Below are 18,113 nucleotides of genomic sequence, written 5' to 3'. Positions count from 1 at the left end.
CTTAATCAACTTGCGGTAGTCGACGCAAAATCGCAGAGTACCATTTTTTTTCTTTACTAGCACAACAGGGGACGCCCAGGGACTGGTCTATGGCTGGATGACATCGTCCTTGAGCATCTGCTGGACCTGTTGGCGTATAACGTCTTGTTCTTTTTGCGAGACTCTGTAGGCATGCTGTCGAATGGGTCTCTCGGTAGGCTCGGTGATGATACGATGCTTGGCAAGCGGTGTTTGGTTAACTTTCGAAGTCGTAGCGAAGCAGTCCCGAAATGAGCCAAGTAGCTTCAAAAGACGTTCCCGTTGTGCAGACGGTAGACCCTGGTTCACGTCGAGAGTGCTTGCAAATGTCATGGCGGAATCGTCGCACGACGAAAGAGCAGATAATGTTGAGGGACCAGGGACGTTGGCAATATCCTCAAGGTATGCGATCGCAGTGTGTTTGGTAAGATGGCGATACTCCTCGCTGAAATTCGTGACGAATAGGCAAGCCTGCTTTCTACTGGGCTGTAGAATACCTCGGGCAACGCAGATTTGTTGTGCAAAAAGTAGGGACAAATTTCCTTCTGCAATTACAGCATCGGGAACATCTTGGTCACAATCAACGTTGATAAAAAGGCTGCTGCGGGGAGGCAGAGAAACAGATTCGGAAGATACACGTAGGGCAGCCTTCGATGAGCGGGCGTTTTCCGGTTCAAGATGAAACGGGTCCTCGAACGACACCTGCAAGTCTCTTAGGTCAATAAATGCGCCGTGTTCGCGAAGAAAGTCCAGCCCCAAAATGAGTGGACGGGAGCACACAGGTAATACGAGGAAAGACCCTGTGAACGTCGAAGCACGGACTCGAACACGGGCTGTGCACATTCCAGTCGGCGTGACGAGGTGGCCCCCTGCCGTGCGCAACGGCGGTCCTTGCCAAGGGGTAGTTACCTTCCTCAGTTGGGATGCTAGGGTGCTGCTCATAACCGAATAATCGGCGCCGGTGTCGACGAGGGCAGTGACGACGTGATTATCGACGTTTACGGTGATGTCGGCGGAAACAGTCTGATGACTTTCGGAAACGACTGGAAAGTCAAAACGGTCTTCATCGGGTCTTTGCGTCTAAGGAGGCTCTTTGACAGTTCGTTGGGACGCGGCTTCACCCCCAGGAGCCGCGGTTTCTAGTTTCTCCTGTGGGGACTCGGTGACCGGCCTCTGAAAGGAGCAAAAGATGACGAGGGAATGCTAGGTGACGTGGGGCGGCGAGGTGATGGTGATCTTGAAATGGGGCGTTGACCAAGGCGAGGAGCTTGCTGGCCCGTAAGGTACGCTTCGATGTCGCGGGGACGCTCACCGTAACGCGGGCACCGAGCATCAGGATGAAAGCCACGGAGACCAATTTGGCGGTACTGGCAATGGCGGTAGACGTGACCCGCTTCGCCACAGTGGTAGCAGAGGGGACGGTTATCGGACGTACGCCACACGCTGGCCTTTGTGGCGTTTTGCCGCGATCCAGACGGACGATAAATCGGTGCACTCGGAAACCTTGAGGTGGGTGGCGGAGTCGAAGAGGTGCCCTGGAATCGATGGCTAGCCTGATCCATTCTTTCCATGGTGGGATCAGAGACATGTGGTGCAGGAGATCGCATAGCCGCCGCATAAGTCAGTACAGGGGCCTCAGGCCTTGTTGGCGCGAGTGGGGTGACCACCTGTCGGATCTCATTTCGGATTATGTCTGTGAGAGCACTTACGGGTGGTTGGGGTCCCGCTGCTTGGAGTTGGTGCAGCTCGTCCCGCACGACGCTTCTTATGAACTCAGCGAGGGCATGCCTCTCGCTGTCAGCCCCGATAAAGCATGAAGCAGGGGTCACGTCGTGGCGTTCATACTGTGACGACCTATACTGGAGAGTACGCTCCATTGTGGTTGCCTCATTTATGAACTCTGCCACAGTCGTCGGTGGATTGCGCACGAGTCCGGCGAAAAGCTGCTCTTTTATCCCACGCATTAAATGCCGCACCTTCTTTTCCTCGAACATTGCAGGGTCAGCACGCTTGAAGAGTCGCAGCATGTCCTCGACAAACATCAAAACTCTCTCGTTGGGTCGTTGGTTACGAGACGAGATAGCCTGCTCTGCTCTCTCCTTCCTTTCAGTGCTGCGGTACGCGTCACGAAACTGTCGTCTGAACTCATGCCACGTCGCAAAGGAACCCTCGTGGTTTTCGTACCACGTTTTGGCATAGTCTTCTAATGCAAAGTAAACTCTCCGCAGCTTGCGAGCTTCATCCCATTCGTTGATGTTGGCAACTCAATTGAAGTGGTCAAGCCAGTCGTCAACATCTTCGTAAATGTCTCCATGAAATGAGCGTGGTGTTTGCGGCGCATGAAAAACATGCGGGAGAAAAGAATAGGCGTCGTTGGTTTGACTCGCCTGGTTGTTAGTTGAAGTTGCCATCTCTTCTTGAGAGAGGGGACCGTACTCGGGAGATAGTCCTCGCAGGCGGCGACTGCTTCTTGCCGTGGGAGCTGTAGCTGTCTCCAAGTAGCTCGGTGTTTCGGCTGAAAATCTGCAGCCGAGGCGCATTTACCCAGCACCTCCACCAGTGTCGCGAACGTAATAACAGACAGCGACGAAACGACGTCTTACTTGCCCTCAGACCAGGACGTAAAAGCCCTCTTCTTTCTTCACTTCCCAGGAATTCCACTTACAGTTGATGGCTCATACCCATTACGTGTGACAATATATATATATATATATATATATATATATATATATATATATATATGTGTGTGTGTGTGTGCAGGTTCGGGTCTTCACCAGCATTGAGGGTACAGTTTGTTGGTGCGCAGCTTTATACAATCGTAAATCAGAGGAACAGAGAGAGAGAGATAGAGGAAAAAAGTTAGTATACAAGGTGGACTACCCCGGGGACCTCCTTTCACTCTTTGTCACCTTCCCTCTCCCTCTCTCTCTCTCCCTTTTCTCCTTTTCACCTTGAGAATGTCTGCGGTCTGTGTAGCCTTCTTTTTACTAACGTATTGTTCACAACCAGACGGCGCCGCATGGCTCTGGTGGTTCGGTGCGGGGTAAAAGAGCTTTTTAAAGAAGTTTAAGCCTTCAACTACTCAACGCCTCATCGACATCTCGTCGTTGAAAGAGGGGTGCCGCGTATTGCTGCAGAGGCTGCAAGCGGGTGCAATGTCAATTCTTGCCCGCTTCTGGATTATGCGTGCAGTAGGGGCATCCCGATTGTGCACAGGGTTGCTGTTGGGCATGCCATGCTTGGCACAATTGATTGGATAGTAAAGTAAAAACAGAAATAGACGACAGCTGTACTTAGGAAAAGTAGTTAAACTTGAAAATATTTTGAGTTGTCCAGTGCCCTTCGCAGCTGCAGTGCCGTGAACTGAGTTATTATTTTCATAATTGCTGTTATTGTTTTCTAATGCTTTAATTGCAGCAAGTGTACCCGGTTTCTCATTTATTCCTCTATCGAGGGCGGTAAATCGGTGGATAAGGTATATCTCTCGTTGTTCACGTTCTTGGTTCGATTTAAATCCGGTGTCTAAAAGTGTTACTGATAGTTTGTCGAATGCATGGTCGGGAAGATTGAGATTTTTCTGATAGAGGTAAAATCGGGGCTGATTTTGCATGAGCTCTGTGATAATTGGAACGAATCTTGAATGGTGTTTTCGTTTGTCTGATGTACTGCATACTGCACACGTTGCATTGGAGTAGGTATACCACATTAGAGGAATCGCATGTTAGGTTTCCTCGTATGTTAATCGAAAACTTGGATTGTGTGCTGGTTGCTTCGTATGTTTCTCGCATCACTCTACATACAAAACATCGTGACATTAAACAAGGTCGGCATGAATTATTAGGGGATGAGGTATTGATTTGAGAGTGGACAAGTGTGTCTTTGAGGTTGCGTGGTCATCGGTAAACGACGCCAGGAGCGGATGGGAATGCGCGTTTCAGACTTTCACTTTGTTCCAGAATGTTGTAATGTCATTCAAGAATTTTGTTCGCATTCGGGAAGTTTGTGCTGTAAGTTAAGGAAAGGTTCGTTGTAGGTCTTCTTGCGGTGGTCGCTTCCTAAGTAAGTCATCACGCTTTAGCTTTCTCGCTTTTTCAACGGCGTCATCAAATACATGGGGGAGGGGGAGTACTTTTGTTTATCGAGCATAAGTTTTAGCTCCTGTGAGCTTGTGTCAAAACCAGCGTCTCTTGAGCAGATTTGCTTAATCCGGTGAGCCGGGCTGTATGGGATACTGTTTTTACAGTGGCGCGGGAGATCGCTTTGGTAATAGAGGTGGTGTTGTCGATCTGTTGGTTTGCGATATAGGGTTGTAGAGAGCTTGTCTTCTTGTATTGTTATGGTAACTTCAAGAACATTTACAGTTGCTTGCGAGTAATTGATTGATTGATTTGTGGGGTTTAACGTCCCAAATTTTTTTCGCTTGCGAGTAGGTGTGTGTGAAGTGTATGGTCGGATGTACAGCGTTGTAAGTGTCGATAAAGCTGAGAAGTTAATCCTCGCTGTGGGTCCAAATAAGAAAGATGTCGTCTATGTATCTTCCGTAAAACAGTGGTTTCAAGGAACGTTGTGCGAAAAATTTTTATTCTAGCTTTTGCATAAAAACGTAGGCACAATTGGGTGCCAATTTGGTGCTCATAGCAGTCCCGCTGATCTGTCGAAAATAGTCTTGGTTAAATTCGAATGAATTTAATTCAAGAACCATCCTCGTCAAAGTTGCTATGGCAGAGAAATCTGGGGTGTTAGATTGTCTATGGTCTGTGTACATGTTTTGTAATGCTGCTATGCCGTCATCGTGAAGAATATTTGTATACAATGAAGAGTCATCAAGGGTAACCAAGTACGAGTTTTTCGGCACGCACAGACCTGCAATGTCTGGTGTCTTTTATGTACGACGCGAGGGTGCATGGAATGCGGCTTATTCGTTTGTCCACGTACCCTGATATGGGTTCAGTTATTGTACTGATGCCTGATATGATTGGCCGACCTGGGTTACCGGGTTTATAAATTTTTCAGAAGATGTAGAAGCGACCTGGACGAGGGTATGCTGCTCGCATTAGTTTGTGGTCAGTGTTGGTTATCTTTTCTGCATCCATCAGCTTCTTTAATTCTGTTATACGATACGTTTGTATTCGTCTGTCGGATCACCTGGAAGGTGTTCGTAAAATTTTAGGTCGTCTATTTGGTGGTATGCTTCTTGTAAGTAGTTGGTTGTATTAAGTACTACAATTGCTCCTTCTTAGTCAGGGGGTTTTATAATTATGTCTGTCCCACATGCCAGATTTCTCATACCCATTTTTACAGATTTTGTCAAGTGACAATTTGACAAAATCTTGTCAAGCTGACACTTGAATTTTGTCAACTTGAAAAATCTGAAAAACTCAGTATGAGAAATTTGTGCTTGATATCAAGCTTCATTTCGCAATCATCGAGTAAAACAGTTGCAAAGTTTTTCATATGTTTAAAACTGCACTAATTTATAACATATTACTAATTTATATTATAAGGGCAACATTTATAGAATATGCTGTGCGTCTTAAATGCATTCGAAGCTAGTGAGTGCGTATGGGATGAAGTTGACTCTGACCTAGTTGGCTTACTTTCCTCAATAGGAACACGTGGCAACAAATAGATACTTGCCACACGCGCCGAACCCAGCGTATGCACGCACCCGCTCTGCGACGCAGCCATTTAAAAAACTCATAGCACTCATCCGCTAACACCTTTGTTGTCGTTATTTTCATTTTCCTGGTGTAAGCGATCAAGATTCATAGTTCCTATGTGCATAGCGTAACATTTTTATTCAAATAAGAATATCAGTCATACCTTTTAACTCGAGTCCTCCGATGACTGCACGGCGTTTTGAAGGGCGAAGCTCCTTAAAGCGTGGGTTGGTCGTCACCTGTATGTATGCATCTATGTAGTAACCACACCACAGCATATGCACGGGTTGATTGATTGATATGAGGAGTTTACTGTTCCAAAACCACCATATGATTATGAGAGACGCCGTAGTGGAGGGCTCCGGAAATTTCGACCACCTGAGGTTTTTTACGTGCACCCAAATCTGAGCACACGGACCTACAACATTTCCGCCTCCATCGGAAATGCAGCCGCCGCAGCCGGGATTTGATCCCGCGACCTTTGGCTCAGCAGCTGAGTACCTTAGCCACTAGACCACCGTGGTGGTGCAGGATATCCACTGAGTGAATGACGATGAGTGGGGTGAAACTTCGGAGGGTTTTGACGGCAAACCGTGAATTATCCACAGACCGCGTCTCTCCGTCGTCTGCCTGTGTCTATTCAACGCACGGACAGTCGAACGCCCGGACGAACGCATGGACGGATGCAGAGACGAACGCAGGAACGGACGAATGCACAGACAGGCGCACGGAACGGCGCACGGGCGGACGGATAGATGAACGCACGGACAGGCACATGGATGGACGGACGCATACAAGGACGAACGGACGGACAAATGGATGAATGGACGGATGGATGGATGGATGGACGGATGGATGGTTGGTCGAACGCTTCGCCCCACTCATCATCATTCACTCCGTAGATATGCTGTGGTTTTTGCAGTGCACGTTTGTTAGCGGTTCCCTGGATCCCATACGAAGTTTACTGATCGTGCCGAGATACTGACTTCATTGCCCAACGTCGCAGGTGAAGCTTGTGGTCAGCCCTTGGTCGAGCCGCAGCTGGAGCTTGAGGACCGCATTGTAGGTGGGCAACCGGCAGTTCCCGGCTCGTGGCCATGGCAAGCTGCACTTCACAAGCACGGGACGGGCCATGCTTGCGGTGGGGCCCTCATAACTGACCGCCATGTCATCACAGCGGCCCACTGCGTCTGGTGAGGGCATGTCAAACAGCGCGTCGGAACGTCTGAAATGCGTTCTGCTCCAACACGATCACTTCGTGTGAAAACAGGAAGAAAACTTTTAATGAAAAATAATTGAGTAGCAGTGCACCGTTTGCATGGCAGCTTGGTTTGCAATAAACCCAGTAAAAATGAGCTTTAGTAATTAAAAATTACGCAGCATGGAGTATGGTTTCCCTTTACATAAATATACTCGCCATAGATTGTTCAGGCACTAATCTACTTCAAGTTCTTATCCTTATGGGTAACTCTGGAATGTCGAAGATGTTTGCGAAAGAAGTTAATAAAAGGTAGTTGAAAGAGTGGTATAACTCATGAAATGAAAATTACTTCAAAACTAAAGTTATACTACTGAAGCACACTGCATGAAGAGAACCTATAAACTAATAAAATCAGTATTGCACGTTGTTGTAAGTGTCTGTGGAATCCTAGTAACTTGTCACAATAAAAGTGCAAGGAGCATGGGCTAGGGTAGTGATGTACTGTAGGTTTTCTGCGGCTAATACAAATTGAGAAGTCAAAGTGCTACTATGAGATGCTAACCATACATAACCAAACCACGATTTGGCTACCTTCCCGTTTCAAGACACGTGTGCATTTGGTCGTGTCACGCCCTCGCAGGACTCACCAGCCGGGTCAGCAGTACATCAAGGTGCATCTTGGCGGCCATTATAGGGACGTCCGCCAGAACAGTGAAATATGGGAGGAAGTAGAAGAGATATGCACACACACTAGCTTCAATTACCAAAGAAAATCAGTGAGTATATATGCTGTAAATAAACTTACAGCCCACTTTTACCTTACTGCCTGCTTCGGAGAAACAAATGTACCTATTGAGCTTCAACGTTAAATTCGCAGGCTTAATCTACTTCACTATAATACGTGCAGTGAGCAAGCTAAAACTTTATACTACCTCTATAATGCTAAAAAGAAACTTTGTATCTTGGTTTCACCAGCTACAGAAAAACAATTATTCAGATATTACTCAGAAACGAGGTGTGTTTTGTGCACATGTTATTTTAATGACATCACTAAAAAGTTTATTGAAGAACATGATATAACAGGGGTACCAAAAATGTTCTTTTTATTTATAAGACTTCTTTCCGTGAAGATATTACACGGCTTATCCGCATTCCTATAAATGGGCTCTGAAAATTTAAAACGCCACAACTCATGACGTATCCACTCAGTAACACTATTTTTTATCACCTACCCGTTATATTATTTGCCCATTACTAAACATATAAATTATCAGCAAGATAAATGTAAACTAGTAAATAAATATCAAGGAAATCTAATTCAGAGACGTCTGCAAATAACTTTCAGCTGATTGCCAGTAAATAAATAGGTACAGATCTTTAATATGAATATTGTTTATATGCCGTATATTCCAATGATGTGCGGGGTTTCCGGCACACTGTTGCCCTTGTTTTTGACAGAGATCAACGTCAAGACAATAAAAAATTTTTCCATGAATTTTCTTCCATGTTTCGCCACTGGTTTTCCGATTCAGTCCGGCCTAGACAATACAGATAAGTTTTGTAGCCTCTGTACTGCTAAGTCCCTGCAACAGTGCTAGGTCTCACGACTGTTCATTTTCGTGCATGACGTTTGTCCGATTTCTAAAGTCTGTACCATATACAAATAAAAATTTTTCGTTAAATTTATTTTTCATTTTTTGTCTGGAATTTTGGCCATTTATTGTAACATCAAAACGAAAACCTGTGACGTCAAAAACTGAACCTGTCCCGAGTTTTGCAAAGACAACCACAAAAGTAAAATGCAAACAAACGTTTTGGTGATATCTGGCGTATAATATTACAAAACTATCCAGGGCACATTACAATTTCGAGGCCGGCAATCAATGCGGTGAAGGTGTTGAAACGCTTGAGAAACTGAGCTACTTTTTTACTAAAGGTATTTGTGCTTAACAAACAATTGTTCTTCTTGTGCAGTTGTATACAAACAATAAGACAGACTAGTGTTGAAGACTGAGTTTTTTGGCGATTCTTTGTGAACTTCTTACACGTGGTCATAAATTGGAAGATATAAACAAACATTCCCAAAATGCAGGAAAAGTTCCCGTATTTCTCAGGATTTCCTTAAGAATCTGTTGGACAGAGCTCTGCAAAAAGTTTATTCCTGGTACGTAGTAACAATTTCCTAAAACAGGCATGAAGTAATTGACTGTAGCCAAAATCTTCATCTTGTCAAAACAAGTTGACATTGCTTTCACTTCGTTATCATTGGTAGTTTAAGGCTTTCCAGTTTAGGAATATCTATGTGTGATCAACAACCCTAGAGATGTCTTCGAGGATATTGTCTTCGATATTACCTCTTGGAAGTGAGTTCCAAACGACCCTCGCACAATAAAGCAATACAGGCATGTTATCTTTAGTAACTTTTATTGCTTTTATTTATCTTACCTGAACAAGTTCTTTATTCACGCTACTGTTTGTGCAGAGCTTGCGTGGTGACATCGCCATTCTGAAGCTGAAGAACAAGATAAACTTCACGAGTGTAGTGCATCCAGTGTGTCTTCCAGTAAGCTACGAAGAACTGGGTGATGGTTCGCACTTGTACGTCACTGGCTGGGGACGCACTGGTCGTAAGTACGCAGCGGCATGCTTTGAAGAGTTTAGTCCTGCAAACGGTACTCATGTTGGAGCCGTTTTAGCTTGTTTTCGTTGTCTTCCTTCTGTGCGCTATAATATATGTCTATTCCACGTGAGGTGGAGGTCTCAGATGTCTTATCGGCGCTCGTATCTCTAGAAGCATCACGGGACGTTGCGTTCACCCACGTGCTTTGAGAGAAAGGGTTTTTTTTTTCAGCCTTGGTCTAGTGGCCCAGTAAAGGAATTAGGACGGGCCCTTCTGACACCATCGCAAGAACCAGACACGCACGAGATTCCGCGTGATGTCAACAAGCGCTTTATTTTTTTCTTGTTTACGTTGTGATAGAAATGACCCGAAATCTTCGCAAACTGAGCTGACACTATCGGGAAGAGATTAAAGCTATTGTGACCAGACAAAGCAAGAAGTTCACCACAAAACACCCATTTGCATTTACTCTTACGTAATGGAAATGAAGATTAAACTGCAAGAAAATTAATCGTAATAATAAATTATTTTACGATACCAAAGAGAAGTTAGCAGTGAGATGTCCTTTAGTGAGAAAACGCGCAAAAAGAAACTGCAAGTGGCGACGCCACCTACTCGTTTCTGCACCAATTGCTGCGACTTCGTTCATTCTTACGAAGTGTACTGGGGCCTAGTTAGTCCCAGGTGAACGAAAACGAACATTGTCTTCGGGGCTAGCCAAAGACTCGGCCGACGAAGTAATAAAACAATGCATACAGCCACTGCTGCCAAAATACCAAAATAATGATCTAAATCCCTGGCGTCACTACCAAAAATTTCGGCGGGCATTCGAAAGTGATATTTGCATTAATTTTCTAATCTGTAAAGTAACCCCGGGTAGCGAAATTAGCAGCACTGCAACTTTCATAGTATACTTAAAATGTGTAAACTAATTTCTGTCTGACTTGATTGATTGATTGATTGATTGATTGATATGTGAGGTTTAAGGTCCCGAAACCACAACATGATTATGAGAGACGTAGTGAAGGGCTCCGGAAATTTTGACCACCTGGGGTTCTTTAACGTGCGCCCAAATCTGAGCACACGCGCCTACACTATGTCTGACGTCAGTCCCCTTTCAGGGTAATAATTACTTTTTTGCGAACACATATCCCGGCTACGCAGTTTTTTTGTTTACTTGTTCATAGTGCAGAAGTTCGCATGTTTCTGGCATATCCTAATGCATTTGCACGAATGTGAGCTTCCTTTTACACATTTACACATTTTACACAAAGAGAGGTAACATACGAAGGGCATTTTTCTCGACACAACATTATTGACTGTAAACAGACAATCAAGCCAAGGAAAGCATGAAAGTGTTAATTTCAGTACCAGTTTTATGTTGTAACAAGTGCGATATAAATGAAGTAAAGCAAGCGAAAAGGCACCATGCGGCTGGAAGATACCGTACCTCGACCCTTCTGATAACGTGACCGATGCTATGACAATCAGGCGTGTTATTAAGTGGCCGATAATTTTCTTTTCTCGTCCACTTTATTCTAGGAGGTCATGGGAAAACAGTGAATGTCGGTTCATAAAGTCTCATAGTTTTTGGTTATGATAGATGCGCAGTTTATCGCCGACCATTCTGCCGAATAACTATTATGTAAACGCAGGTTTCTTCAACAGATTGATAAAAAACGTAACACCACCCTTCGTTGAAACAACAGACGCTGAAAATGCCAGTTTTGTGTGCATCGTAACGTCTGCTTGAAATGTAGAATCTTGTTGGTTATTTAGCAGTATTATCAAGCGCTAATGAGTAATGTTGCTTTAGTATCATTGTCAACTCCTTATTTTTCTTTATAAAAGTTATGAACTGCTGACCTTGTTGAAGCCCGAAGTAATGGAAACTTCCACGCTCGAGGACAAGAATGCGATCCTCACAGTTATTGAAGTTCCTTTGCATGACGCTCAGTGTCATTAGAGCAATAACAACAGAAGCACACTTCGTATTTTGAAGAAAGTTAGCCTCAATTCTCTACAGTATGCGAGCATACCTGACAAATAATCGGCACCATATTGTCAAAGGATCCCGACACGGCACTGTGATTGGAAAGTAAGTTAGAAAGCAAACTGGGAAGTTGGCGCTAGTGCAAAGGCACACATCAGTGATGTTCAGAATGGAGCTACTTTTTATTTATTTATTTTTATTTTTTGAATACCACAAAGGCCTCAGCTGTGGTATTACATGAGGGATGGGCATTAATTACACAATAAAAAAGTGGTTCGAGGGCAATCTTGAATTGATGCGGGTAGGAGTGGTGCACGGTAGTTGCAGGCATACGATTCCAGTCCCGTGCGATTGTCACAAAAAAGGAGCAAATATGTGTGGTGCTTTGGGCTGGTGGAGGATACAATGCGCTTGAATGGTTTGTGCGACTTGGTGAGCGATGGACTGGCAGGATGGCTGGAACTTCGATGGGGGCATGATAAAATTTGTGAAAAAGGCACAGTCGAGATATGTGACGTCATGATTCTAGATTAGAAAGGTGAGCACGACTTATAAATTTGGAAACACAGGAATTTTAGGTATATTCAGAGTAGATAAAACGTGCAGCACGGTTTTAAATCAATTCGAGAATGTTGGCTAAGTGAGATTGGTGCGGAACCCAGACAGAACATGCATACTCTAATTTTGGACGAACAAGTGTGACATACGATATTCGTTTAACTGATGGGGGCGCAAGTCTTAAGTGTCTACGTAGAAAACCCAGAGTGCGATTCACAAAGTTGGCTATGTTAGTCACGTGGGCTGACCAGGAAAGGTTATTTGAAAATGTGGCACCAAGATATTTGTATGACTCAGCGGTTGAGACTGCAGTGCCGGAAATGGTGTATTCTGTGGACTGGTGATGGGGCCTGCGAGGAAAAGATACCAATGAAGTTTTCTTTATGTTTACAGACATTAACCACTTATCACACCAGGATGCAATTAGATCGAGGTCGTTTTGCAGTGTAGTAGTGTCTGCGCTGTTTCCTATAGGACGGTATACGACGCAGTCGTCTGCAAAGAGGCGAATGCTTGAAGAGATGTTTGATGGAAGGTCATTGATGTAAATGAGACAAAGTAATGGTCCGAGTACTGTACCTTTTAGCACACCAGAGATTACAGAGGAACGGCTAGATGACGCGGAGTTAGCATGTATGAATTGTTGGCGATTGGTAAGGAAACTGCGAATCCAATTAAATACATTTGTATTATTGTTTAGACGAGAAAGCTTTAGTAGTAGCCGTTGATGCACGACTTTGTCGAAGGCTGGAATTGATATCATGATAAAATAAAGCTAGTTGTGTGTCACATTAAAATCCTAAGCGAAAGCTGTGCTGACTAGCATGAAAAAAGTTATTGCTGACTAAGAACTTGACGATGTTAGAGTAAATCACTTGCTCCATTAGTTTAGAGCAAACGCTAGTAAGGGAAACAGGGCGATAACTGCTGCAAAGAGATGAAGGACCTTTTTTGGGCACTGGAACAATCTTGCCCGCTCTCCAATCTTCCGGCACCACTCCTGATGATAGTGACTGCTGAAAAATATGACATAGTAGTGTACTAGCAATCGACTCCGTGTTTTTGAGCATTTTCGCGTTGATACCATCGATGCCGCATGAATATGTGGGTTTCAGTGAGTCGATTATTTTGCCATGCCGTTTGAGCAGATTGTGACGTCCAGCATCTCACTGTGGTTGAGATTCAGAAATGAATTAAGGCAAGTTATCGACAGGCTGAATGGTAAACACGGAAGAAAAAAAGCTGTTAGGTTGTTCGGCAGCCTCGTGATCGGGAATTGGATGATTTCGATCGTTGTGCAGTACTAAAGGTTCGAATGTACTGGGGGTAATTGTGCCCAGAATTTTTTGGGGTTGTTGGTTAACATAGCAGGCAACGTTTGTGAAAAAAATAAAAGTTTTTCTTCGTTGGCAAGTTTATTGATTTTTTTTCTGCACCGTGGTACCTGTTCTACGCACATGTGCCGTTGGACAGCTTTGGCAATCAAAATAGTCGATTCTTTTTGTTATTTAGGTGTTTTATAGCGATGTTAAACCACGGGGATGACTTTTTCTTGGTTACGGTAATCGTGGTCACATGCTTGGTGAATAGATATTTTTGTTTTTGAATAGCAGCCAATTAGCTTCGACCGAACACTTTGAAAGGTCGATAAGAATGAAAGCAGTGAATTGCTCGACATCTGAGTTCATAGCGGAATAATTGTCTTTATTATACGGTGTTACATTTTTGTTGTTTTTGTTGAATGGTGTAGTTTACAACAATAAGACGCATTGATTACTAAGTGGTCACTGAGCCTTGGTAGGAACGTCATCTGCGACACTCTTTCAGGCTCAGAAGTGAGAACAAAGTCAAGAATATGAAGGGAGTATGCACTGTCGCACGTAGGTTCATCGACTAATTGCGTAAGTCCAAACGTTAGACATAAATTGACGAAGTCGCTCTCTATACTGTTCTTGAAAGTAACAAATGCTAGGTTAGTCCAAGGTATTGCTGGGAAATTGAAGTCGCTGAAAAGCAGTATCAGAAAATGTCGATAATATTCAGTTAAGGAGCGAATAGCCCCATTGAATTCAGATACAAAAAGGGGGTCACTACCAGGAGGACGATAGCAAACACCGATAATTGTGGGGGGATAACAAGCATTATAAAGAACAAACATGATTTCTAAGCACGATGATGTCTTAATTTCGCTACACTGAAGATCTTTATGGCTACCTATTAGTACGCCGCCACCCCATTTATTAGTACGATCATGTCGAAACACATCAAAATCTGGGAAAAGCTGTAGCAACTTAGTGTCTGTAATAGAAGGGTTAAGCCATGTCTCTGTAATCGTGAACAAATCAGACTCCGTTGTATTAATTAGGCTTTGAAGAGTGTCGCCTTTAGGAAGGACGCTTCTTATGTTGGTATATAAAAACGAAAAAGACTTTCTTTGCGGAGCGGCTTGGTGGGGGCTTAAGCGTTCAAAGGGCGCTGTACAACCTTTTTTGCGTTTTGATCGTACGTGTAAGTATTGCTACCAACAATTAACTTGTCATGTTGAAGTCTGAACGATCGCCGTTGAACTCTTCCGAATTCAGCAAGATGTCTCCCTGCTTGTAGTGTGTTGGGGGAGAAACCATCAGATATTCGGTAATTGCAACCCTTCAGTTTGTAGGCGCATGACAGAACTTTATTTTTAGTCTTGAAGTGAGCAAATCTAACTATGACTGGACGACTTTTGTTCAAATTGTATTTCCCGAGTCTATAGGCTCTCTCGATTTCCATATGTTCAATAGTGGTGTTTAGTTTTTTGCTGCAGAATTGCAGCACTGAAGCCTCGGATTCTGCCAATGTTTCACACTCGTGATCCGAAAAACCCAAAAATACGTGGTTAGAACGGCGCGTTTGCTCTTCCGAGTCGTCTAATCTCACCCTGATTGTTTCTATATCTTTTGCATTTTTATCAGAAAGTAACCGGATATCGTTGATTTGCGCTTTTGTGCCCATTCTCGATTCGCAATCATTTTTTTATTTTAGTGAGCCTTTATTGATCTCTCTAATAGCGCTGTCGTTCTGGGATAGCTTCTGCTGAATAGATTTGAGTTCTTGCAGCATGGAAGCTTGATCAGACTGGAGTTCTTCAAGAACCAGGAGTAAGTCACTGGATGTTTGCGTCTCACTGGAACGAGTGGTAGGATCTGGGTTTAGTTCTATGTCACCTGACAGCGCTAATATCTGTTTGATGACATGTGCACAATCAACTGCGATTTCTAAACAGCACTTTGGGCTTGGCAACACCAGGAGCGCCACATAACGAGTGCGACGTGGATACAATGAACATTGATTTTTTACCTGCAATACGAAAAAGTGTCGCAGGTGGGTTGCCGTGATCATGGTTGTGGTGTTGCCAAGCCCAATGGGCGCCGCGCTTGGCCTGCATGAATATATGCGTTCCGGTGGCGAGGAGGACGTAATCTAAAGATCAGCAGTTGTTATACTCCGATATGCAGATTATTTATGATTTGCCCATGCACACAAAGGATACGAAAAATTTCGCATTTATATCTAAAACATAGGGTGTTATCCACGTTTTAACATTCGTCTGATTCTCACACATACTAAGTTTCAAAGATCAATGTCAAATCTCCATGAAATTAAAAACTTTGACTCGTAGAAATGAAATAAGTGACGCAAATTGTGTAATTAACTTGCGTCCCTCTCTGTGTTTATATGAGGATTTAGTGTTGTATCGGAACATGCATTTGTTTCTGTTTTATCGGTCGAGGAGTCGGCAAAAGTGAGGCCGCAGAACTGAAGCAGACGTTGACGAAGTCGATGAGCACGGAAGCTTGCCGGGGCCACAGTGGTCGCAACATCCCGCCAACAGTACTCTGCGGTGGTCACGAATACGGCTCATCTTGTGACGTAAGTACTGTTACTAAAACCTTATGATTATTTTTGCTTTTTCAGACGATTAATACTTTATGAACCCTGGTTTGGCTCTGCAAATGCACAAGAAACAAAGTCCACGATAGATTGGCTTGGCTATTTGCAAAACCATACGTGCCGTAGCGTTCCACAGTAATCAAAGCGCATATTTGTGGCTCTTTCATATATATAGCTTTAGTTACGTTCTAGAACGTATATATATATATATATATATATATATAGCCGACGTCGGAACAGAGGAGTTTTATGCAATCAGCAATAAATAACCCAAGGTAGGGTTGTTTAGAAGTATTCTATAAGTTTTTATTGCCGATTCCGGTATAAAAATTGGCCGCCTATCAGCGCGCTACACTGCAAAATTCGTCAAAAGACGAACTTATTCTGCCGGTTTTACTTTGTGAGTCATGGGGCTTGTTTCAAAGAGAGGGTTGTATTTCATCAAGCGTATGTTTTGCCTTGGCTCAGACAGCGTCTCCTTCGTTTTGAATCAGCCGCATCTGGCTAGCTTTGATAAAATAGAGGAGGCACTGCGTGAGATATGGACGCCATCTGGCAGTGGTGTAGGGATACATGTGGGCAGTGGTGTAGGTAGCTGTCCTGTACTGTCGGCAGAGGGCTTTTTTGTGTATAGCGCTATCTTTTAGCGCAGCGTAAGAAACACTAATGCTATGAAATTGCGCATCCATGTTCTCTAGTGAAGGAATGCTTCACCAACTAGTACTTACCTGATAATGTTGCATACAACTCAGATATGCGTAATATTTGTTTCTGGATCGATTTATTGAAAAGTATGAACGCATCCACCAGTTTGTTAGGGCTGAGCATTTGGCAAGTGCTCAAAATTGGGCCGTGTGGCTGAATCGTGTGATGAACAGACACGTAAAAAAATAAAGACAGACCAGAGCTTCTGCGTTAAAGTATCCCAAGAAAGACTATCGTCTTTAAAAACATGGCTGATTCAAAATGAGTTTTAGGGGTGAAGCTCCTAATGCCGTGGGCCCTTGTCGTAGTTGTAGCCACATCTCGTTTAGTCCCTAGAATGTCCGCTGGATGTCGGTACTTGTATATGATGAATATATGATGTAATGTTGTGTGATGGTGGTACACGGATTGTTCATTAAAAGGATGGGCGGACGGACAGACAGACGGATGCATGGACGAACGGATGGACGAGCGCACGATTACATGGACCGACGCATGAACGGAGGCACGGATATATACACGGATGCACGGACAGACGCATGGACGCTTCGCCCACTTACCATCATTCACTTCGTAGATATGCTGTAATTTTTTAGGGCTTATTTGGTGCGTATTGACAAGAACTACTCAACCTAAAAAAAGCAGTACACAAAAAAAGAGTCGTGCAGAGAGAAGCGGGTGTCCCTTGTTTGTCTTTCTTTCGTGCTGTGTTATTTTTTTCTTGCCCTATGTATTCCTTGTCATGATGACTTGTTCGTGAAAGGAATCGTTGTAATGTTCTATGATGAAGGATTTGAATTACTACTTCATAGAAACCGGTATAAATTGAAACGGGCTTTTGCAGAATTCGTTGAATGTTTATCGTGCATAGGGTTTTGAAAAATTGTACAACACTTGTGGTGTTGGACAGCTACAGCACCGTTTGGCATGTATGTACTCACGTTGACAATTAGTGGCCTGCCTACATTATAATAGCTAGCACATGTGATCATGATTTCAACATTGTAGGTGGAGTTGTAACATATCATGGACACAGAATATCGTAATTTCTTTACCAAGATGACATCAAAAAGCACATAAATCGCACTGGTATCCAATATACACTTCTTAAAGCGCCGTTAACTGTGCAGACAGACATCACGATGAAAGCTTCGGAGTAGCATACTTAACAACGCCTGCGCTCACGAATACACTACAATACACTGAGCTACAGCAATATGGGAGGCAAGTATACTTCTAGGTTGAGTGACAAACGCCCGATGGCTCTCCAGGTCCGACTAGCCTCTCTATCGCTCCAGCAAAGCACGACATTCGCCCATCGACAACACTGCCCCTCAGCGCTACTTTTTTTCTTCATTTCTATTAGTCATTATTTTCACACTCATATTAGTGGTTGGCGGTTAAAGACTATTGGCGCACGTGGAAGCT

At 43.8% G+C, this 18,113-nt stretch overlaps 1 protein-coding gene across 3 annotated transcripts in view; it reads left to right on the top strand.

Annotated features, from left to right (window-relative positions):
• LOC142804083 (chymotrypsin-like protease CTRL-1) overlaps positions 1-18,113 on the top strand; it is an 81,627-nt gene that overhangs the window by 59,732 nt on the left and 3,782 nt on the right. For 2 of the 3 annotated variants that reach the window (XM_075890647.1, XM_075890645.1), the window contains exons 2-5: positions 6,685-6,871; positions 7,520-7,655; positions 9,362-9,506; positions 15,820-15,959. In XM_075890647.1, coding sequence (XP_075746762.1) covers positions 6,685-6,871; positions 7,520-7,655; positions 9,362-9,506; positions 15,820-15,959 — 608 coding nt within the window. The remainder of the gene's footprint in view (positions 1-6,684; positions 6,872-7,519; positions 7,656-9,361; positions 9,507-15,819; positions 15,960-18,113) is intronic. The other variant, XM_075890646.1, reaches the window with a different exon arrangement.

The sequence above is a fragment of the Rhipicephalus microplus genome, chromosome 3 (genome assembly GCF_043290135.1).
Source record: "Rhipicephalus microplus isolate Deutch F79 chromosome 3, USDA_Rmic, whole genome shotgun sequence".
Lineage (NCBI taxonomy): Eukaryota > Metazoa > Arthropoda > Arachnida > Ixodida > Ixodidae > Rhipicephalus > Rhipicephalus microplus.
This window is presented reverse-complemented; position numbering and strand designations above follow the sequence as displayed.